Source organism: Phalacrocorax aristotelis, chromosome 1 (genome assembly GCF_949628215.1).
Source record: "Phalacrocorax aristotelis chromosome 1, bGulAri2.1, whole genome shotgun sequence".
NCBI classification, from domain to species: Eukaryota; Metazoa; Chordata; class Aves; order Suliformes; family Phalacrocoracidae; genus Phalacrocorax; species Phalacrocorax aristotelis.
Window position 1 is genome coordinate 74,280,473 of NC_134276.1, and position 18,098 is coordinate 74,298,570.

The 18,098-nt window shown below is 39.2% G+C and overlaps 1 protein-coding gene across 1 annotated transcript in view; it reads left to right on the forward strand.

Moving 5' to 3' along the window:
• The window catches only part of GABRG3 (gamma-aminobutyric acid type A receptor subunit gamma3), a 325,287-nt gene that overhangs the window by 254,998 nt on the left and 52,191 nt on the right, over positions 1-18,098 (forward strand). The window contains exon 7 of the mRNA XM_075093627.1: positions 17,911-18,048. Coding sequence (XP_074949728.1) covers positions 17,911-18,048 — 138 coding nt within the window. The remainder of the gene's footprint in view (positions 1-17,910; positions 18,049-18,098) is intronic.

An 18,098-nucleotide genomic window follows, 5' to 3' on the forward strand; every position in this document is an offset into this window, starting at 1 on the left:
CTGCTTTTCCGTTATAGAAGTGTGTTTTTGTCTTAAAAAGTGGTTAATCCAATTGCACATTGCAAGGGGAAACCAAGAAATCTCTCTCAGATCACCCAGAAAATTTAATGTCTTGAATCACACCCAGACATAATACCAGGCTAGTAATTTCAAACAATATCTGACATCTCGTTGAAACAAGCTGTTATGCAAGCAATGATAATCCCTTCAAATTTAATGGATTTACTGAATTTAGTACCATGCATCTACATTGCCACCTCATCTTTTTTTTCAAAAGCAAAGACTGAAAAAAGTACAAAAAGAGCACTTTTTTGATTCAGAGTACTAATCTAGGTGTCAATCTGTTTGAGCAAAGCACTACGTTCCGAAGATTTACCAAAAGTGTTATCTTTTATTATTATTTAAAACACAGCAGACCACATCGATATCTAATGAGATGCAAACTGAAGTAAAAAATTAAAGAATTATGTAAAGTAGAAGGACCTGAGGAGATAGAAAAATTATTAGAGAAGTCTGTCATGTGTAGTCTATGGACTTTTTTGTTGCTATACTAATTTAGTATTATGTATATCTTCAGTACTGCTGTTCTACCAACTCCCTTTTCTTGGCAAAGTTCATTTTATAAACCCGTGGAAGGAAATTCAGAAGCCTGTGCTCATGCTGTGGGTATTATAAATATCAGCTACCATAGTGTATAACTTCAGCTGCATTATTTTATATTTCAGCAGTCATTAGGATCATGATGGTGTAGTTTTGATGGGCGTGTGGGCTTCCTCTATATCAAGCATCTGTATCTACATAGGGGACCTATTTTGCAGCCCCTGGAAATGGAGGCCGAGTGTATGATTTGCATGGTAATCCAAATTGAGATTGATGTCAGGCTCCCTGGGCGACTTGCCTGCGCAAGTAGGGAAGAAGGAAGAGGGAGAGCAAACTCAGCATAGCCACATTTCTGTATTCTGCCCCAGGGACAGGGAGTGGGTGAAAGCTTTACTTTGCCTTCTCGCCCACCAACAGAACTGGTATGTCAGAAACAGCAGATTTTAATGAGAAATACATGTGGCCACCTCCTTGGCCATAGAGATGGGGGAACTGGTGGCTTCCCAGTCCTGCCTGAGGTACAGCACAGTTACACGCTTCCTTCCCTGCATATCATGACAAAGTTATAACTAAGTCTTAATGATTTCCTGAGGATGAGCTGCATCACCATTGCCAGAACCCCAACTCTGCCATTAAATATCCTGTGCTCCAGCCACAGGACAGTTTTAGTTTTGCAGGTGCACTTTCCTGAAAGTGTTCTGATTATATATTGGATTTAGAAAGAAGGCAAGGAATACGCAAGAGACACGTTTCCTCAGATGCTTAAAAACAGGTAGTCAAGTCAGTCACTGCCTCTAAAGTTGCCAGGTTTTTTTGTTGGTGGTGGTTTGGGTTTGTTTTTTTTAATAGAGTTTTAATTGAAAATCTAGCAGTATTTGACTGACTGGAAAGAATTTCTCCCTTCAGTCCTTATCTCCTCATGTTTTATACAACCTCTGCTATAAGCAGTCTACATTAAGGTTTGGACTTTAAGGTCCCTTTTGTAGTTAAAAAGTACTTCATATTACACTTACACATAGCACCTGGCTGAAGCAACCTGCCAGGCAGCCTATGCATCAGCATCAGCATCTACCTCTCCATACGTCATAACTCAGTTTCAAAATGTAGCCAGTTTCGAAGGGCATTGCTTGGCTTCATTATAACACAGATGAGCAGCAGGTGCCAGCTCATTATGAGATGCTGAGTCTGAAAAAGTGAATTTTCACTTTTAATTTTCACTCTTGACTTCTGTGCAGTTATAAAGGAAATGTGCCTTATGAAATGATCTCTTCAAAGCATCTGTAGCTATTATAGCCTCCTATAAATAGCTCTCACCAATATCTTAATCTCATCAAAAAGTAAGGAGAAAAATAGGCCCAAAGTAATTCCCCAGAGACTAGATGACATTTTTTAAAGAGAAGAAGATTAAAGGGTCTCCAAGCACCAGAAACATCTACACCACCAGAAAAAAAAAAAAAAAAAAAAAAAAGCTATGACTGCTTTTTCAAGTAGATTTCAAGTAGAGGGAGGACATTTGCACAGTGTCATCTCACATGTGCCATCCTATTCTGAAGTGAGGAGCACTGCAGCTAATTAGCATCTCTGGAAACTTGAGAAATCTATACTTTTAATAATACAATGGCTTAGAGGCTCCAAACGGTTAAGTCTCACAACAGGAAGCATTGCAGAGCAAATGCCAGTGCATATAGAGCGATCAGGAAGAGGGGGATACTGAAGTTTTATAAAAGTGCCAATAAGCACCTAAAATACCGGGCACCACTCTCATGTTCTCTCCAAGGTAAATGAAGCATAGTGAGCATCCCACCTTCTCTCTACCACTGCACAGCAGAAGGCAAGGGCAATTTCTCTCTCTCATTTAGTTCCTCAGTATGCCATTTCTCTGATTCTTTGTAGCCAGATACAGGGGTGGTGAACTGAAGAGTGAGTCAATATAAGTTATATATGTCTATCAACTAAAAAAAAACAAGAAAGAGAAATATAAGGTAGAGGTGGTGCTTTCAAGAGGCAATACTCTTTCTACCTAGCCTACTATGGAAAAGCTCTGTGTTTTCTGAGGTGGAGCAACTGGTTTGACAATATGCCAGTCAAATTTTCCTAACTGCTGCTGGTAGTAAGCATGGCCTTCAGCCCCATTTTCACTCCTTACTTGACACACATCCTCATTCACAGAAGTCCACTGAACCTTTTTCAGAAGAGAGGAGGGTGACGTTAATGCTGGAGGGCTGCTGCACTGTTTGCTTTGCTGTGTGATAGCATCACAGTTACCGTTGTTTCCTTCCTTTGAAAGTTTCTTTTACCGAGCCAGCTGAAAAGCCAGGACAGTTATTATTCTCTGCATGTGTTTATTTAGGCTGCCAAGTTAGTAGACACGGGAGACTTTTTGCAGAAAGGAGCAGGATTGGTCACATACAGACAGATAGTTTCATTACAGATGGTGTAATTTCTGTGCGAGGTGCGCCGACTGTGCAAGCAGCCCTGGACTTTGGTAACCCCTTTAAAGGAAATAGGAAACTGCCGACAATTAGGAGAGGGAGTCTTGTACAACTGGACACACTGCTGCGGTGAGTAGGTGGTGGAGTTGCATCTCCCTTCTTTAGCTGATAAACATGATTCTTATTGTTACTACAATTGAGCCCGAAAAACAGCTTCTGGCCTATCATTCAAGAAAGGGAGCTCTCATTTCCACAAAATCTAATCCTTTCTTGATCCAGAAATCGTGCAATAGGTGCTCACAGGTTTTCAGCATATTCAGATTCCAGCTTGAAATTTATCCTGTTCCTTTCTCAGTGGGGTTCACTTCCAAAGAGAAAAGAAATGCTGCTCCCTGTGCCCATCTCACCTTAAATTCTTCTGATTGTTCTGACATGCAAAGTATTAGTCAAGGAGCATATTTTGGGCTGTAGGGCTCTCCTTGCTCTCCTCTTTCACTTGTGCATTAATTCCTGTCATCTTGATTTCCCTGCTTTAAAAGCCCGTTCCTGGCAAGCAAGAAGAGGCAGCACCAAGAGAGGAAAATTAGCAGTAGTCTGCTGTATGGGGCAGCAGTGTGCATGTTTCTGCTGACCCTTTTGCCCATGCCAGAGCCTTGGAAAACTTGTACAATTCTTAAAGTCTTAGACCAGCCATCTGAGCCCCTTGCATTTGAATCACTTTACCCCATGTTTCTCTCTCCCCTGGGACACAGGCTGTGTGTTTTGGAGCTGGGCTTCCCATCCTGGTGATGTTTTGAATGATAGCTACCTATAGCATCTTCAGCAATCTCTCCTTAGTGAATGGGCAAACAGAATTAAGAACAGACCAGAACCCCTGCTTGCAGTGGGGTTTTAAATACCCAGAAAGAGTAGGGGACAGATGGGGAAAAAGGAGATAATGAAAACATATACTTCTTCCAAAATACTTTCAGGGAAAGGCTAGAGAGAAAATCCAGGACTAAAATTTAAGATAGAGGCCAAAAGGGTTTAGGTAATGTGAATGGAGAAGACTCAGTGTCAGTGGTGATCTGATTGGGGCGCACTTTGAATCACCTTCAAATGAATGTGATTGGCATGAAACAATAGCATGTCACATCAAAGTCAGCCATTACAGCTGAAAAACTTGTGCTTGCTGAGAAGCAGAAGGCAGTGTCCAGAAAGCCTCCTTGATGACAGGTTTTTGCCCGCTGGTAGGCTGAAGGATTAGATCCCCTACTTGCCAATTCCCTTGGGCAAAGCCATTTGACCAGCCTAATGCCCAATTAAATATGGCATCTGCCAAATCACTGGGTGGTAGTAGGAAAGATCTTTTGGGAGGGATGATAAAATAACTAGTGCTGCTGGAGAAATAAGTGATGAAAGCAACACAAAGGAAATCATATATTACGGACAATGTCAGGAGACCTGTTGAGGCTCAAAGTTGAGAGTTTGAGCTCAGCAATGTGTGTGGCATTGGGACAGGATGAGCCCACATATCTATTTTTAAAAGCAGGTGCTCTGTTCCCCTCCACTTTTTTGTGGGACCAGTCATCTCAACCCATCAGAGCAAGTGCAGTGTTCCCAGCATCAGCAGCATTTTTGATTGCAAGAGCAGCGAAACTAATGAAGGCCGATATCCCAAGGGCATACGACTTGAGGATGAGCGCCTGTGGCCTTTCTCTGATCCTTAATAAGGTTGCAGCCTTTTCCTCCTTGAAGGACATGATTAAGAAAAGTCTCCCCTGTTTGGGAGCTTCTTATTACAGAATATGAGTCTTACCTTCTTCCATCAAATTTCAGTGAAATTGGTGAATGGGTGCAAAAGGTATTGAAGCAAGGACACATAACACACACATAAACTTAGACAACAAATATAATTACAAAAACCTAATTTCCTAAGCAAACTAAGCTAAAAAGGATTTAATTACTGTAACTTGGCCCAGACACACATGAAGCAAAAACTGCTAAGGGTGGGATTTTCTGACTGGGGATCCTTTTTTTTCTTTTTAAATAGTTGTCAGTATGATTTATAAAGGGCCTGGAATAGCCATGAAATGGCAGCCATGCACTTTTCAGGAGAACAGTGTTCAGAATGGTGCTGGGATATGAGGAGTAACAAGAGTGCGGAACAATGGGGAACTTGGGAAGAAACTGAAATTTGACGTCTCCCAAAAATTCCAAAAAAGGAATTTTCACAGATAGGACTGTGCACAGAGAGTCTCACAGTTTTATAATGGTGGGGTTTTTTTCTAAATATAAACACACAAAGAACATTATTTAAAGAGGGTTTTCCCTGAGCTGGATATACAGACAATATTTTCTTTCAGAAACATGGGCACACACTTTGCAAGAACAGATGATTCTGACAGAGCCTAGCAACTGCTTTGTGAAATTGGCATCACTGCCATTTTAACTGCCGCTGGAAAGGCAATTTCACTGTGAATCAGCCAAGGGCCAGAAAGCACCTTTGTCTGGGACAGGGCTGCCAGGCTCCCAGGGCTGCAGCTTGGAGCACCCTCGCAACCACGCATTTGGGCTTTCTGAGCAGTGGCAGCTGCCTGATGACCTGGAAGGACTTGGGGGAGCAGTAGCCTCTGGAGGATTCAGAGCTATTGGAGGCAGTTGTGTTGTGTGCTGATGCACAGTACTACTGCTTTTAAGCTTTAGTGAAAAATTAAGTGGCACAAAACTATGTACAGTTAGTACGTAGACTTATTTCGGATAGTGCCTTGTTCTGAAACAAGGTACTGAAGAACTTGTTCTTAATACTTCTTAGGTAACTATAGGCAAAGCTACCTATTAATCTAAGAGCTGAGGAATGCTGCACCACAAGGAAAACTGAGATGCATGAGAGAAGTACAGCTGATATCTGTGTTTTATCAGGCAAAAATATTAGTGAGTTAGCTTCTTCAGCCTTACCTCCACCACAGCTCTTCAATTTTAGAGCAATAACTGATCGTCTGAGGAGATTTAGATCAATATTAGTGTTTAGGATGAGAAACTGAAAAATAAACTACCAGGAGACTCAGAATTCACCCTACTGTGTACTATAAGATACTGAGATTTACAGTCACTGTGGGTGTCTGGGGATAACAATAAAGGAGCACAACTCCTCAGAAACTTTAGAAAGAATGTTTTAGCTGAGCTAAAGTAAAGCTAACCAAAACAACAGTCTCATGTGCTTGAAATAACATACCTGGACAAGAGATTAAGACATTGAGATAGACAGATCACAGAAAGATTGCTGTGATCAAAACGGGTACCTCAAAAGGTAAGAAAAGGACATGATGAATACTTGGGCTGACGTTCTACACAGGAGCATTAGCTAATTTCCATCAGCAGTATCCTGATGTATTCCTCCAAACTAGAGTTTGGAGGAAGAAAAGGCATTAACTGGAGAAGTGACAGCCCTGAGGTCCTTAGAAAGTAAATGACAAACCAAGGCATTGATAAATGCCTCCAGAGAAGAGGAAGGACAAGTTTAGTGAATGCAAAATTAATGTATTTACCAATTCATCATAACACTGTTGCTGACGTTTAAATGAAAACAGTGCAGTGCTCTCACTAATTTAATTGAGTGTGACTATAAATATGTCAGGCTCAACACAGTGTCCTGTTCATCTGAAACTCTATTTCATCAGCTAATTTCTGATGGGCTGTGATGAAGGACAGGGAGATTACATCTTAGCCATGACCTTTTCAGGAACTACTCTTTTTGTAAGCATAAGATACAAAGAAGTATGTTAACATTTATCTTTGGTTGCCTAGCCTTGCATGCTACGCCAACAAGGTGCAGACAAGTCCTAAGGAGCTAAAATTGAAAACTAGCAGAATATTACAAAAAATAGAAATATCTTTGTTGCTTTACTTTACATAGCTATAAAAACCTTTTGTGTGTGTGAATTCTAGTATGTGCGCATGTGACTACAAATGTGTGTAAATGACAATAAATCTACATACAGAACAATAACTACATGAATAAGCAGACACCACTGATTTCTAGCTGATAGGCTGAAAAAACCTGACTAGAAGAACCTGGTCATAAATAATTTTGATTTTCCAATATCAGCTCACATGGTAAGTTACACTGTGATGCAAAACAGAGAAATGAGTCTTTAAATAAAAAAATGCATGTATAGGCTTTTTTTTTCCAACGGCAGCAACACTATTTCACAAATCTTTTAAAAGCTAACCCTGCTTAATATCAGACCTAATGAATTTTTCTGTAATGTTTTGAATTTATGGTGCAAATTGTTGTTTTATTCTATGAAATGGCGTATGAAATGGTTTCTTTTTTTTTCTTCAAAAAAAGAAACCGTGTTTTCAGTTTTGAATGTTCTGGTGATTTACCTTTTATTGTCCATTTGTGATGCATTCGGAGAAGACCTATAAAAAAGTCATAATAATCTTGTATGGTAATCTTTAATTCGTAACCTGCTTCCATTAATGCTATGTTGACTAAGCATAGCGCATTTCTGACAGCTTCTGTAAACCCACAGGCTCTGCTGGTGTAGCTCCTGTGAAGCCTGAAACGGGTTTCATGGCATTTCAGAAAAAGCATTGTTGATATCTAAATTTTCATTTTCTTGGGTCTGAAAATGTACAGTTCAGGCTAGTCACAAACCCTATGTACTATGTAAGCTAAATATATAACTACAATGACTTTTGCAGTTGAAATTGGATAGAAAATTTCTGTACATGGGACAACGTGGATAGGTTGTAGTGTATTTCTAGCCTAAGATGTTGGGCACTGGTAAATAGGTGGATGCTAATACTTCTGTGGATGTTATTACTATTTCATTGTAGCAGCTACCTTCAAGTTGTGAATGTATTTTTTTATCTATGCTTACTCTATTATTATTATTATTTTGTATTAGAATACAAAGTCTTCTTACCTGTCTTTAGAAATGCAAGCTATTCCTTGCCAGTCCTTTTTTATATACTTTGAACAACATATAGCTTATTTACTTATATTTATATGTTGATAACAGTACACTTCTAAACATAATATTGTTTTATTTTACTGCTAATAGATATCCCTCTTTTAGTTGCACTCACACAACATATACATACTAATTATTGAGTAGCAGTTGGAAGTATTAAGCATGTTTAGCATAGTCTTTAAATGCTGCCATGTCTGTGTAAGAAACACAAAATGAGTTCTCAGTGTTAAAAAAATCTTCATATCAGGTGTTGAAATAAAAAGCTTAGATAGATTACTTGTCAATGAAGGGAAGAAGCCTGTAAGTAAATTATGTTCTTTCCATTCCTCACCACTTACACAGATTAAAAAACTTTTACAGTTTTTTACAGTCTTTCTTTTCCTGGGCTATTTATGGCTGTGTTGTTTACTTTACTAGGGCTCTGAGTCTCTATTGGAATTTCTGTTTGTTCATTATATGTTTTCAGATGAGCCAAACACATTTTCTCAGCACTTTTTCTAACAAAGTAATGGATGAAGTAAACAACATTATCTTTCTCATCAGGATAGTCTTAAGGAAACGTTAGTAGTCCTACACAGAGGATACAGTTAATCATTGCCATTAAATGGGTAAAGGCAAGATTACATTATCTTGTAATATCCAGTACAGTTGAATTTGATACTGAGTATTTATGGGCTATTTTTAATTCAATTCACATGTATTTGATCAAATTTACTCAATTTAATTTACACAGCTATTCTACCCCTAAATTTGAGGTGCCCTACACAGTCAGTGGAAAAAAAAAAAGTATTTTTAAACACCTCTAGAGAATGGTATTTCACTCCCATTGGGGTGTTTGAAGTCAGCTGGCCAGCATCTTTTGGTGGCACTGCTGTCCATGCTAGTCATAAGGAATTTAAGCGCTTGCTTTAGAAAGGCTGTGTCACTAAGCATCTTCAATATAAGTGCAGTTTAAATGAATGGAAGAGGAAAGCTGTGTCCTGGCTATAGCAGACTGAAGAATTGCAGATTTGACAGTTATTCCTTTAATAGACTGAGAGGTTTATGTTTCGCTTTGGCTATTTTATTGCTTTGTTTTCTAATTTGTCCAAAGCAACCCCAGCTAGGTTTGGTTTTAAATTCTGATGCCAGGAGCTTTGACTTGCTCTGGTTTATCCAAATATTTTTCATCTGCTCTATTGTTATGATGTTGGCTTCCTCTTTTTCGTAAGGCTCAATTAAGCATCAGCTTCTGTACAGAAAATTGTGAGTGATTGCCATCACCTACATCTGATTGAGATACTACCAAAATTATCTAAACCACATTATGAATAAAGTCTTTGACTATTCTTTGTCTGTAATGAAACCCAAATGTGAAGCATCACAAGGTTATTATGAAATAGCTATGTTAGCAATGAAAAACCAGTACGGGGAGCTAGAAAATGAAATTCTGTCTCTTACTGGCATCTTTGTTTATAAGCAGAAAACATCTATATATGTGGAGGATAGAATGAGTACGTATTCCAGAATCATTCTGATCAGGAGAGAACCTGAACTAGAAAAAACTATTTCAGGACTTTCATTTTTTTCCTGGAAGGCATTGGTACTGCAGAAAACTGAGGATAAAATCTTCACATTGTTCCATACAGAACAGAACAGGAGGTTGGCATGAAGTACTCATTCTGTAAAAAGGACAAAACTGCATATGGCTAGGCAAGGTTTCAGTATTTGTCTTGAGTACACTGATCTGTGCAAGAATACTCCTTAAAGAAGATAAAATTTATATCCAGTAAGCTCAGAGGAAGATGAGCCCATTTACCATTAATGATGTTAGGAATGGGGATGCAATATAGCTAAATCAGAGGAATCTGAACATTTTTCAGGTGTTCTAATTACCATTGGAATAATTTGTGAGATAATCTGCTGGACAGAGCAATGCAAGCAGATAGGCAAAAGCAATTGCTTCATGCAAGGCTTCTGAAAATTGCCTTCCAAATAAAACTATTAGCAAGCAGTAAACATAAGTAAAAAAACAAAAACGCATACCAAAACCTTAAGACAGGCTATAATATGAAATTTTTTTTCTTTGGGGGGTGGTGGTGGGTTATTGTTTGGGTGTTTGGTTTTTTTTACAGAAGAGTGAAGACTTTTGCAAGACAATAGAAAAGCGTAATTACAGGGACAAAATGTGATAAAACTAACCATTTAAAAAAACACCAATCACTCTTGGTACCAGCTGCAAATGAATCAAAAGGGAAGTTGTTTGGTGGCCATAAAGACAGAGTACAAAAGTATGATGATGCAACAGAATTGCCTTAATTCTTTAAGGTAATTTCAAGCTATTCCACGTAGAATCTGATACTTGGAACTGGGATTTTTCACTCCTGGGGCTGTGACAAAATCATAGCACCCCTATATGAGAAGTATCTGTTAGAATTCAAAAGAAAATTGGTTGGGTTTTTTTTTTCAAAAATTGAACACAAGGAAATGCCACATCTCAAAACATCTTCAAGGGAAAATTTCTGTCTCTCATTTCAGTTCAGTCCTGTTCATTCTTCTGTTTTCCTTCTTTCCCTTCTCTTTTTCACCTTTCTATTCTCTTTTCTGTTTTCTCCAAGCCAACATTACGATTTGTCTATGAGTAGCAAAAAACATGGGAAATATTTAACTCCTACAAGTTAACAGAAAATCCTTTTGGGACTGACTTCTCTAACATCAACAATTCTCTTTTCCTCCTTTCTATTTTGAAGGCCCAAAAGATGCATTGATGCCGAAAGTTCCTCCCAAAACCTAATCTACCATATAATGTATCAGTAAATTGTATCAGCGTTCTAGCGCTCCTCTCAAAAAAACAGAATTAGTCCTGGGTAAAGGATAATTAAACATTACAGTTGATGATGGTGACTGGATCCTCTAGTTCTTGGCCAAAGTGATATCACAGTCATGTTCCAACACATTTTTAGGCAGAAAAATTTTTCTCCTTTCAATGGGAGATGTATCCTTTAACCTCAGGGCAGTATTAGATCCATTATTCTGCAGTCATGGTTATGTTGGTTGATTTTTTTTCATGAGCTAATGCACTGTTAATAAGGTGTCAATTACCGATGCAAGCAAACAGGGCAAAAAATAACATTTATAATTGCTGTAGTTATCACCTAAGTGCAATTACCTACAACTGCTGAAATAAATCACTTCAGGTTTTAAAGCTATCTTTGCAGCATTCAGGTTTATCTTTTTTAATCATGGCTACCTTTTAAAATGCTTCATAGTTTTTTCTCCTTTTTTTCTTTTTTTTTTTTAATCACTCGGTGAGAAAAATGTTAGCCACTTCCATTTGTGGACAAAGGGAACTCAATATGTATTCAATTGAGTATTATTTTCCATAGGTCTTAAGTAAACAATTAAACGTCTCCATTCTCTTTCCCTACTTCTGCTTCAGTCTACCCTAATGGTTTCCTCCTGAAAAGACATAATGAATTTTCTATATCCCCTAATTTTTGTTTTGTTTTATGTTAAACTAGTTGAACAGAAACTTAGCTCTTTCTGCCATCTAATTATGCTTAATAAGTAATGAAATCTGAGGTAGCGTAATTTTTAATAGGGGAATTTCCAGGATTCTCCTAATTAAAAGTGTACGTACCTTCTGAGAACAAACACTGGACAGGTAACAGGAACAGATCACTGAGAAACCTCTTCCTCTGAAATGTTGAGAATCTAGGATTAAAAATGCAATTTGCTTGCCAAAAAAGAAGCCTCTATAAAGACTGCTAACAAAAAAAAAAAAGATTTGTGATTTGTTATCCACAACATGGTACCAGAGAAAGGTGCGTTTCTGGGCTTCATTATTGTCATCTGGCTGGGACTGTGCTGACAGGGGTCTCCCTCTTCCTCTGACTGAGTCTGGGTTGACAGAGGTCTCCCAATTAGCCTGAAGAAGAATTTACTAGGTAGCATTCAAGGAAGCAAAGCATGTCTGGGAAGCAGCTGGCTGTAAAGTGTAAAGGGCTGCTCATCACCTGCCTCTAATTGCGGCGGGGCATCCTCCCCCTCCAGACAACCTTCATTGGCAGCAGTCAAATCTAGCACACTCTCTCCATGCCCATGGTGTAAACCCAGACCACTAGCTGATGGCGACACCTTGTCTTTCAGATCATGATTTCTCCTGACTTTGAGTATATATCTAACACACCTGGAAAAGCAGAACCTTCCCAGAATCTGGCTATGTCTTTCAAATATATACTCCTGTCACAAACATCAGTCCCCCTAGCAGATACTTAACTGAACCCATCCTTTCTTGCCTGCTTCCCCCACATTTTCAGCTTTGCTGCTGCTTTCATTAACTCCTGATTGCATGCTCTAAGCATACAAATTTTTCTACAGCTAGGAGGAGAGATGAGCTTCCTTGTTGCATTATTCCTTCTGCTACAAGCTGGGTGTGCCCGTGTTACACATGAATACAAAATGCAGGGAACCAGCAGTAAAATAAACTGATTTCACGGAGGGGGGAAAATATGTCTGAAGAGAAGAAAGAGGTTGGTTTTTTTCCATGCCTCTCTGTCTTTCCATGTCTTGGATATATTTCTAGGGAAAGTTTTTTTAGACAGAAACTAGTTCTTCAAGGGGTGTGTGTCCTTTATGACACGACCTCCTTCCTGCTATCTTCTTCCCATCTCTAGTCACTTCCTAAAATAGACCCATTATAACAGAAAAGGAGGTGAAACAAAGAAATCAAGCATTGATCTAATATGTCCAGACCAACAACATTACTGGGGAAATCAAGGTTATAGGGAATATATGCTAATAGGCATAGATACATCAATGGTTGTATAATGGAAGTTGCTGATTTTCCATCAGTGTTGACTCTTGTAGCAGACGTGCTTCAGGGCCACTTGACACCAATTCTCATGGTTATCTTGCAATTGCATATGCCTCTCATCTAGTCCAGAAATGTTTCTGGCCTTGACCATTTTTCCAGCAGTTTGGTGAGGCTTCTGCACAAATCGCTCAGTCTCCCTAGAAAGTGAAGCAGTAAGAGCGTGAAGAATGAAGTTAAAATATTTTTAACCTGATAGTTACAAATTATATGGTGGTGATGTGAGAAGATGTAGTAACATTAATTCAATTATTCCAGTAGCAAAAAGGAAATAAAACAAAATCTGCAGAATCTCACAGGTTGTCAAGACAATTTGGCTTTCTGTTATAATAGGTTTACCTCCAAAACCGCAAAAAGTACATTTATTGTTTATCCATGTTTGTATTATTGGAGTTAAAGTCAGTCATGCACTTTGAAAATGTATATATTTAAGCCTATGAGTAAAGCAACAAAGGTACCAATCATTTGTGTTAACTGGAAAAGCCATTAAGTGTGTTTGGGGAAAGTAAACGGGAGGTATTACATGGATATCTTCTACTGGCTCTTAAAGAAATAACTTCAACCAAATTTGTTCTTAACTTGATTTTACAAAAGTGTGTAGTATCAGTATTACAAAAAGCAAAATGGTGCTCTCTAAAAGTCTTTGACATAATGATATATAAATCTAAAACATGCAGAAGATGCAAATAGCTACAGCACAGCCTACAAAATAGCCATCAGGACAAAAAAATAGGAGATTTTAAAGGCAAACAAGTAAATTAATGGGAGAGAAAGTGAAGGTGTTGACACAGACTTTTGGTTGAGAGGCTCCTGAGTTGCAGGTTGCTGGAACTTGGATGGTTGTAACACAGAACACACACTTAGTTGTCATGATTGTCTTCTTCCCATGCTATCCCCCTTGCTGTCTTACTGGCACCCACTGGAAGGCCTCAAGGACCTCCTGGAGCCTTGCCCTGCTGCAGTATGGATATTCTTACATAACTTAAAGCAACCTGACAAAATAACTACACTTGATAGCAATTTGCTCAGTGTGGATGGCTTGAAGTCACAAGGTCAAGAATTCAAGGTAGTTTACTGCCATTTTTCATGCTGGGGAAGTGAAGGAAAACAGATATTTCTATAGATACTACACTCTAAGTTGTGTTGCGGGCTGAACAGCAGAGGTTGCATTTTCTTGTGGAAGTACTGAAGTCTCCAGTTCTGATATTTTCTAAAATGAAGCATTTGTGAGGGTAGAAGCAATTAGGCTGTATACAAGAAATATTGGGTATCATTGAAAGAAGAACCATCATGAATAGTCCATTCTGTAACATAAATGAAACCTAGGCGTGATATACTATCCAAGTAGGTGTGTCATTATTCCATAAGAAATATTATATCTTTTAAATTAATTGAAAAGTGAAGTCACCTGGCACTGGAGCAGAACATAAGAGCAGTTATTTAACAGGTTGAAACAACTCCCATTGAATCACTAGTACTTATCTCCTCTCATGTATGTAACCCAGCCATTGTAAGATCAGATGTCAGTGACTGTGGATTAAGGGGACTACTATTGAAAGGGCATGATGGTCTCCTGAAGTCAGTTGCTTATTATTTAATGGTGATGAATAATACTTAAAGTAGTTATTCTGAAATTGAATCTGTCTCTTCTTAGTCAAAAATATAGGAAAAATTCTGAAGGATGTGAGTCTCATGAACTTGTTCCTGACTACATGCTACTCATGCAAGGATAAACAGATATGTCTTGGATAACATGATAGCAAGCTTTCAAGGTTACTGCCAGTGTAAGGATTTTTGGTGGGGTGGGCATGGGATGAAAACAAAAAAAATATTTGGGGAGAAATTGAATTCAAGACTAACTGACACAACTTTTTCAGTAAAATTTGGGAAAAAATGTAAACAACTTTAAATAATGTATTAAAAAATAAAATCTTTGTTACTTCCAGGATATTTGAAACATTCTTACTTGCAACGATTGTGGTGAAATTTATCTGAGAATAGGGGGCCCATTTACTGCCTGCTACAAAGTCTTCAAATTAGCACTTGAGGCCACAAAGTTCTGCAGTGGGATCTGGTGTAGGGAGTGAACAGGGCAAGGGTTTCCTTTTCTCCATTATCAGGACACAAATGAGGAGGTAGGATTACAACCCAGACCGCATGGCAGCCTCCCCTGTTGTCCTGGAACTACTTTGAAAAGAAGAGGTGGTTCTGCCACTACCACCTGGCATGAGTGCACAGCAGCCACAGCACGGTGAGGAGGCCATCTGACGCTTCTTCCTTCCTGAACTGTGGGGAACAGATATCAGAGTCTCCACAAATTAAGACAATCTGAGAAGGCTCCTGAAAGCCAAGTCTTGCTTGACTCACCTGATCTTCTATGACAAGATGATGCACTTAGTGGATGAGGGAGAGGCTATGGATGTTGTCTACCTGGAGTTTAATAAAGCCTTTGACACCATTTCCCACAGCATCCTCCTGGAGAAACTGGCTGGTCATGGTTTGGATAGGCGTGCTCTTCATTGGATAAAAAACCGGCTGTGTGGACGGGCCCAAAGAGTTGTGGTGAATGGACTCAAATCCAGTTAGTGGCTGGTCACAATTGGTGTTCCCCAGGGCTCAGTGTTGGGGCCAGTTCTGTTTAATATCATTACCAATGATCTGGATGAGGGGATCAAGTGCACCCTCAGTAAGTTTGCAGATGACACCAAGTTGGGTGGGACTGTTGATCTGCTGGAGGGTAGGAAGGCTCTGCAGAGGGATCTGGACAGGCTGGATCATTAGGCCAAGGCCAATTGTATGAGATTCATCAAGGCCAAATGCCGGGTCCTGCACTTGGGTCACAACCACCCCATGCAACGCTACATGCTTGGGGAAGAGTAGCTGGAAAGCTGCCTGGCAGAGAAGGCCTTGGGGGTGTTGGTTGACAGGCGGCTGAACACGAGCCAGCAGTGTGCCCAGGTGGCCAAGAAGGCCAACATCATCCTGGCTTGTATCAAGAATAGTGTGGCCAGCGGGAGCAGGGAAGTGATCGTGCCCCTGTACTCGGCACTGGTGAGGCCGCACCTCAAATACTGTGTTCATTTTTGGGCCCCTCAGTACAAGAAGGACATTGAGGTGCTGGAGCGTGTCCAAAGAAGGGCAATGAAGCTGGTGAAGGGTACGAGTCTTATGAGGAGCACCTGAGGTTGTTTAGCCTGGAGAAGAGGCTGAGGGGAGACCTTATCGCTCTCTACAACTACCTGAAAGGAGGTTGTAGTGAGGTGGATGTCGGTCTCTTCACCCAAGTAGCAAATGATAGGACAAGAGGAAATGGCCTCAAGTTGCATCAGGGGAGGTTTAGACTGGATATTAGGAAAATATTCTTCACTGAAAGAGCGGTCAAGCACTGGAACAGGCTGCCCAGGAAAGTGGTTGAGGCACCATGCCTGGAGGCATTTAAAAGAGGTGTAGATGTGGTGCTTAGGGGCATAGTTTAGTGGTGGACTTGGCAGTGCTAGGTTAACAGTTGGATTTGATGATTCTATGATTCTGTGATTAAATACAGAGCTTTCCATTAGAGGGAGACAATATTCGGTCAGAGGTGTGATCAGAGGGCTTAGTCAAATAGAAGCAAGGCTTAAGAATATTTCGAGAAGATGCAGGGCTAAGGCTCAGAGGCCCTGCAAAGCTTGACTTCTTTCACTGTACCTCTGCATCCTCTGACATAGTCTGCAAGCCAGAAAGAATTAACCTTTAGATCAATCTTACAAACAGACACAGCAGAATTGGCAGTGAAATCTGCTTGGCAGCAGGAGTTCTCATGGAGAATGGCAGGGCTTGTGTTTGTTACTCTGTTGGGTTCTTCATGGGTTATTTCTTTATTTACTTTGATGGGAAATATATGAACATGGCATTTCAAATTAACACATAGTCATTTTCCACAGATTAGAACTGAGGGACTGGGGGGGTACGTCTCATGCTGCGTTAGTAAGAGGGATTAATGAGGCCATGGACACCTTATAGCAGTACCCCAGCAGGGTGGAACCTTAAACAAGATGACGAAGACACTTATAGGAGGAAAACTTCAGGAAAATAGCACCATGACCAGAGAACTTGTTTTGTAACACAAGCATCAAAATTTATCTGTATCCAATTACAGCTGAGACAGTTATATTAACTGGCTATTGTTGTTGTTAGGCTTTTAATTTGCCTAGTAATCTACATCTATTACATTAGTTATTAGATGAATAGGCATTTATTGTATTATGCATTAGAGAACAATCTAGTTTTAACTAGCATGGGTGTGCTGTTGTTTTCTAGATGGTCTATTATTATGGTTTGGGCTGGTGGAAGATTTGTTGTTGGAGTTCTATTGGAAAATGCCATTCTCTAACAAAGAAGAAATTAAATATTAGCATGAGGATTGATTATGACTACTAAGTGCTAAACTGATAAACGAAGACTTTCAGAAGCTATTTCAGCTGTAGAGATCAGGTGATGTCTCATTAAATATCACAGACTTTGGAAGTAATATGATGGCATAATCAGTTTTAAAATCCCATACTAATTAAAAATTTGATTTTTAGCACTGTGTTGACCTAATTTCAAAAGTACAGTAGCACACACTACATTAGAACTATTGTAATTTTTAAAACAATCTGTCCTTTTCTATTGTTTACATCCTACACTGACACCCCTTTTTGGTTTTTTTTTTTACATTCTATTTGTTTACACAGCTTCTCCCGAGCATATGTAAACTGGTATAGTTCTGTGTCTGGACCTCAAATTAGTACAAACAACTGAATCTCTGAAGAAATCTACTTATAGAACCAACCAGAATTTTTCTCCATTTGAAAAAAAATTATGATTGTGAAAAATCATGGTTTTGCCAGTATTTTGTCTCTATTTTTCTGTGCCGTACTACTCTTTAGCTGAATTATACCACCAAACTCACTGAGAAAGCATCAGATCAGAAATTTAGGTATTCCCAGACAGCTCTATATCACTGAACTGATACTGGTTTTCAGTACCTTTTTTATGAAATGCAATATATTTATATTTTTTTCTTTTTTCTTTTTTTACCTAGATGGCTACCCTAAAGAGGAAATGATTTACAGATGGAGGAAAAACTCAGTGGAGGCTGCTGACCAGAAGTCTTGGAGACTCTATCAGTTTGATTTTATGGGACTGAGAAATACTTCAGAAATTGTGAAAACTTCTGCAGGTAAGAATGATAAAAATTGTAGTGCTTGTTTTGGAAAACAAATTATTTCA